Here is a 6,464-nt window from a genome sequence, read left to right on the forward strand (position 1 = left end):
AACAAAAAAAAAAAACAAAAAAAACAAAACAAAAAACAAAACAAACAAACAAACAAAAAACAGAATAGCCAAGATTCAGTCCACAGAAACCTAAAAGTCAACAAGCTAAAGTGCCCAAGTGAGGATGCCTCAGTCCCACTTGGGAGAGAGAAGAAAACAATCACAAGTGGTGAGTAAGGGAGGGACCTTGGAGGGTAGGGGAACCTGAACTGGTATTGGGTGAGGGAAAAGGACTGAAGCCCTGAGGACCATCAAAAAGAATGGAAACAGGCAACATCAGGAAATAGGAGGTTGGGGAGACCCTCCAGAATGCACCAGAGACCTGGGAGGTAAGAGACTCTCAGGAATCAAAGGGAGGGACCTTAGATGAAATGCCTTACAGTAGGGAGAGGGAACTTATAGAGAGCACCTCCAGCAGGAAGACAGGGCATCAAATGAGAGAGGGGATTTCCATCTCACAGTCATATCTCTGACCCATAACGGTTCCTGTCTGAAAGAATTACAGGGATGGAAATGGAGAGGAGCCTGAGGAAAAGAAGGTCCAGCAACAGGCCCAAAGTGTGATCCAGCTCAAGGGGAGGTCACAAGGCCTGACACTATTACTGAGGCACTCACATAAAAGGACCTAACATGACAACACTCTGGAAGAACCAACAAGCAGCTGAAAGAGTCAGGTGTAGATACTTGCACCCAACCAATGGATAGAAGCAGCTGACCCCCGTTGTTGAATTAGGGAAGACTGAAAGAAGCTGAGGAGAAGGGCAATCCTGTAGGATGACCAGCCTTCTCAATTAATCTAGAACCCTGGGATCTCTCAAATACAGGATCATCAAACAGACAGCATGTACCAGCTGATATAAGGCTCCCAACACACACACAGTAGAGGGCTTCTGGGTCTGTGTTCATTCAGAGATGATGCACCGAACCCTCAAGAGACTGGAGGCCCCAGGGAGTTTAGAGTTTAGGTGCAGTGGGGTGTGGGGGCATCCACGTGGAGACAGGTGTTTGGGGGAGGAGGTGTGGGATGTGGAGCAGTTGGAGGGTGGGTGGGGGGGGCGGGGAATGGAATATGGAGTGTAAAACATAAATTAAAAAAAAAAAAAGAAAAAACCTACTGTTAGTAACATATCTGGATACTAAATAAACTGCAAGGAATCAGGAGCCATCCTTTCTACAAATTATATTTGGGCTGAGAAAGAAGTTAGGGGAACAATATTCTTCACAATAGCCTCAAATTATATAAAATATCTTGGTGTGACTTTAACCAAGCAAGTGAAAGATCTGTATGGCAAGAACTTCAAATCTCTGAAGAAAGAAATTGAAGAAGATCTCAGAAGATGGAAAGATCTCCCATGCTCATGGATATGCAGAATTAATATAATGAACATAGCCATCTTACCAAAGGCAGTGTATAGATTTAATGTAATTCCCATCAACATTTCAACACAATTTTTATAGAGTTTGAAAGAACATTTATCACCTTCATATGGAAAAACAAAATAACTGAGATAAATAAAACAATATTGAACAATAAAAGAACTTTTGGAGGTATCATCACCCCTGACTTCATGCCACAGTACAGATGAATAGTAATAACAACTGCATGGTATTGGTACGAAGACAAACAGGTTGATCAATGGAACAGATGTAGAAATAAACCCACACACCTACACACATTTGATTCTTCCCCCACCCCCAGACATTTGATTTTTGACAAAGAAGCCAAAACTGTATAATGAAAAAGGGAGAGCATCTTCAACCAATGACTGCATGTAGATGAATACAACTAGATCCATATTTATTACCCTGCACAAAACTCAAGTCCAAGAGGATCAAAGACCTCATTGTAAAACCAGATATAGTAAACCTAATAGAATAGAAAGTGGAGGCTAACCTTGAACTCATTAATAAGGGAGACAACTTCCTGAACAGAACACCAAAGCTCAGGCACTAAGATCAACAGTTAATAAATGGGACCTTATGAAACTAGAAAACCTCTGTAATGCAAAGGACACTTTCAATACAGCAAAATGGTAGCTTACAGAATGGGAACAGCTCTTCACTAACCCTTCATCTGACAGAGGGCTAATACTTAACATTTATAAAGTTCTTAAGAAGTTAGACACCATCAACCCAAATATCCCAATTAAAAAAAATGGGATGCAGAGCTAAACAGAGGAATCTCTAATGGCACAGAAATACTTAAATACTTACTCTTCTCTGATATCAGAGATATAAATGCAAATCAAAATGACTCTGAGATTCCACCTTTCACCCATCAGTAAGGCTAAGATCTAAAACTCATGGAACTGCACATGCTGGCAAGGATGTTGAACCAAGAGGAACACTATACATTGCTGGTTGGAGTACAAACTTATACAACCAATTCTGGAAATATATTTGGCAGTTTCTACCACCTTATATAACTATGCTACTCTTGGACATATAACCAAAAGATGTTCCACACCTAGAAGGACAGGTGCTCAACTATGTTCATAGAAACTTTGTTCGTAATAGCCAGGAACTGGAAACAACCCAGGTGTCCCTCAGGAAGTATGGAATCTTACTTGTGATTTTTAATATTTTCCTAGAGATTCGAACCTATCAAATCATGTGCCCCGGCTCCTGGCACATACAATGAAATACGAACTGCTTTCAAGTACCAAAAGAAAAGATCAGGAGTGTCTTCGCCATTTGGTCAAAATGCTGCCCGATTCACAAAGGATTCCAAGGCCCAGGACCTACCAGGTCTGCTGCTAATCTTTTACTCTGTGTATAACTTAGTATCCTTAATAGGTGGATACATAAGAGAATTTAATTTATTGAAGTTGTATGTTTGATGGTATTATTTAAAGTTAAAAAAGTATAAGTATTGGCTATGGTAAGCAGACAAATCATTATATTGTAAAGTTTTAGTAAGATTAAGTAACAGAGCAAATTGGAGAGAATACACATAAGTGAAATTATGTATCCTATTCAAATATGTCCCATTTAACTATTGGATATGAACTCAAGCAAACAGACTTCCCTTGAAGACAATCTGAACTATAGAAAGGACACAAGTATCTACACAGTTATCTGACTACCTTAACAAAAACCCCTTCAACATCATTGAAAGCTTTTATATTATTTTGAGTGAAAGGTGTGTGAAACTTGATTCCTTCAGACCATGCCTCTAGGAAATACCCTGAGCTTGTTACTGTATGGAAGGAGTGAAAAGAAGTAAGTGTGCTAAGAGGAGCATTAGATGATAGTTTTTTTTTCATGTTAAATACATTTTACATCATCTTTCTATCACTGTTTAGCTTTGTGGTTTATTTATGTATTCTCTTCTGACATTTAGTTTTCCATAATAAAAATAATTTAAAGTATACAGCCCATGATCTTGATAAACCTATCAGTTAGCTGTCATTAAAAGAGGCTCATGTGCTGTATTAAACAAGACAGCACTTAGAACTGATATCGAGAGAGCACAGACCATAGTTATCTTGGTTAGTTTTATTGTCTATTTAACACAACCCTGGTCTTAGCTGGGGAGAGGCATCTCAACTGCGAAATTCCCTCTACCAGATTGTTCCGTGGGCATGTCTGTGGAACGTTTTTCATGATTGCTACTTGATATAGGTAGGCCAAACCCACTGTGGGTTAGTATCATTCCTGGGTATGTGGGCTTGGACTTCATATGAAATGCAGCTGAGCAAGCCAGGGGAGACAAGCCATTAAGCAGTGCTCTTCCATGGTCTCCGCTTCAGTTCCTGCCTTCAGGCCCCTGCCTTAAGTTTTTGCTTGGCTTTCCTTAATGCTGTGACTCAGATAAACCCTCTCTTCCCTCTAGGTGCAGTTGTTCAATGCTTTATCACTTTATCACAGCAAGAGAGACTGAACTAGAGCAGAAAAGCAGCACTAAGGGGTGTTGCTCTGATGAACCTGACTGTAGTCCTTGGGAGGACTGAGAGCCTTCAGCTAGAAAAACCCGTCGAACACTCAGAAGTTAATGGGCAGTTATGGAAGCTTAGGAGACAAGAATGTTGAGAGGCTGGGAGCCTGGCTTGTGAAGTTCCAGAAAGAAGCAAATTTTATTATGGCCGTTTGTATAAAATTTTAGATTAAGAATCTCTGGTAGTAGAATGCTTGCTTTACTGGGACAATTGACGCTGGTTAGAAATGGCTGAAGAGTCAGTTGTGGTTAATAAGATACCAGCATTGCTGAGGTGCTATATTCTGAGAAGTATTTCCTCAAGGTCAGCCCACAGAGAATGTGTTTCAGAGGGGGTCAAGGCTGCACCTCAGGCTGGTTTCTGAACCTGGTGGTGGGTAAGAGTATCCTACATGGCACTGGGTTTGGAGACATAAAGGGATCATAGAGAGTAGATGGAGCTTGTGCTATTTAGGAATCCTAGTGGAGAAACCAGGGCACCACTGACACAGGTGTAGCCTCAGCTGTAGTGGGGCATCCAGGACTGAAAGTGTTGCAGAGAGGTGAGGCTTGGCACCTTCAAGCTGGGTTTGAGTCCATGAAGAGCGCCCACGAGAGGCAGCCTCTCTTACAATGCATATTGGAGATGCCAGGTGTTTGACCACCGAGGACAGTGGGATGTATGGAAGGAGCTGGCATGAGTTTACAAGGCAAGATGTGTGTGCTGTGAGCAGCAGGGCAGGAGAGGTGGACCTGCCTCCTTTGCATCCCAGAACATTGTAAACGCCTGAGGACAGGCACTGAACTGTTTACATTTGTTTCAGTCTGATGGTTCCTATGCCCTGGTTACCCTTGGCGAATGTTTTAATCACTGCAACAGAAACCAAACTGGGACACTAGGAAAGATTAGAACATGTCTCATTAGGGAGGGATTTAGGAATGTTACTGAGGTAAGCCTTAGTCATGGCAAGATGAGGGAGTTTAGATAATAACTTGGGCTATGAAAAAGTACTATGGGAGGAATAATTTCTTCTGGTAGCTCTGCTTTGATGTCCTATGGGTCCAGGATGTCGCCACTGGGGAAGAAAGTGGCTACTACTGTTTTCAGTATGTTTCTTCTCAGCACATTGAAATTCCTTTTGTCACTAATTTCCTGGAGTGGTCACAACTCAATATGGTATATTGCTTACCAATGGTGCCACCCTGCCAGCTGTCTTCTACACGGGCAACTACTATTATTACCAAGTCTTGAAATAGTCCATCATGTAAAATTTCTCACATGCATCCTTGACATTAATATCTACCCCCATTCCTGTTCCCAGGAAACTTCTGAGCCCTTGTGCTTTAATTTTTCTAAAGTTTCATGTAAGTCGGATCATTTAGAATGTTGTCACTGCTTTCTTTGCATGCTTCTGACACTCACTCATGTTTGCTTATTAACTTTGAAGGCCGCTGAGAAATTTTAAAAAGTGTCTATACTATCTAGCCAGAAATATATGGACTTCCTTCTAAAAGGTTTACTTAATGCTACTGAGTTCAAACACAGTTCTTAAAAGTGTGCTTATTCTTATACATAATGTTCTTTATAATTTTAGGTCCTGGCTTTTATGATATCTCAAAAAACATTGTAAAACCCCAGGTTAAAAAGCCCAGCTTGAAGAAAAAACCGAAAACTGGATTTGGTTCTTCTGTGCCTCGAACTATGTTCCCAGATCAGAAAAAAGCTTTCAGTGGTCCCGGGCCTACTGCTTATCAGGTGGTAGGTTACTAGCAAGACATTCATTTTTTTTTCATTTTATTTTATTTATTTTGTAGTAATAGAATTGCTAAGCAAGTATGGTAAGTTATTCTTATTACTATATTTTACGTGTCATGAAAAGTAGAAGACTGATCACACTCAGCAGATGAATTACAGAAGCAAAAAAAAATAAAAAAAAAAAACCTTACAAACAGAAGTTCTAGAAACACAAAAATCATGTTTGAAAAAAGTCTGCACTAAAGCTATGTTGAAGGAAAAGTAGTCAGGAAAGTGAAGGCTCAGAGCTTTAGATAAAGAAATGGGGAGAGTTGGTACAGAAGAGTTGAGGTTTAGGGAGAATTAACCAGATGGCCAGATTAATAATGGTTAGTTTTCTAATAAAGAGAATGTTCTTTGTGGGTAAGGCAAGCAGTAGGAGCCAGTAGTTGAGAATGGGAGCTTGAGATTTTTTTTTCATTTTTTATTAGATATTTTCTTTATTTACATGTCGTATGATATCTCCCTTCCCGGTTTCCTCTCCGAAAAAAAAATAAAAATAAAAACCCCCGTTCCCTCCCCTCTTCCCTGCTCACAAGCCCACCCTCTCCCTCTTCCAGACCCTGGCATTCCCCTATACTGGGGCATAGAAATTTCACAGGACCAAGGGCCTCTCCTCCCATTCATGACTGACTAGGCCATCCTCTCCTACATATGCAGCTGGAGCCATGAGTCCCACTATGTTTACTCTTTGGTTGGTGGTTTAGTCCATGGGAGCTCTGAGGGTACTAGTTAGTTCATATTGTTGTTCGT

At 40.6% G+C, this 6,464-nt stretch overlaps 1 protein-coding gene across 3 annotated transcripts in view; it reads left to right on the forward strand.

The window, feature by feature from the left end:
- Nucleotides 1–6,464, forward strand: part of Stpg2 (sperm tail PG-rich repeat containing 2) — a 430,378-nt gene that overhangs the window by 86,762 nt on the left and 337,152 nt on the right. For all 3 annotated transcript variants that reach the window (XR_004119858.1, XM_031375660.1, XM_031375661.1), the window contains 2 exons: nucleotides 2,592–2,748; nucleotides 5,512–5,675. Coding sequence is in view for 2 of the 3 variants with exons in the window: in XM_031375660.1 (XP_031231520.1) it covers nucleotides 2,592–2,748; nucleotides 5,512–5,675 (321 nt within the window). In the remaining variant the exon portion in view is untranslated. The remainder of the gene's footprint in view (nucleotides 1–2,591; nucleotides 2,749–5,511; nucleotides 5,676–6,464) is intronic.

This window comes from Mastomys coucha, unplaced genomic scaffold, assembly GCF_008632895.1.
Source record: "Mastomys coucha isolate ucsf_1 unplaced genomic scaffold, UCSF_Mcou_1 pScaffold16, whole genome shotgun sequence".
Classification (NCBI taxonomy): Eukaryota; Metazoa; Chordata; class Mammalia; order Rodentia; family Muridae; genus Mastomys; species Mastomys coucha.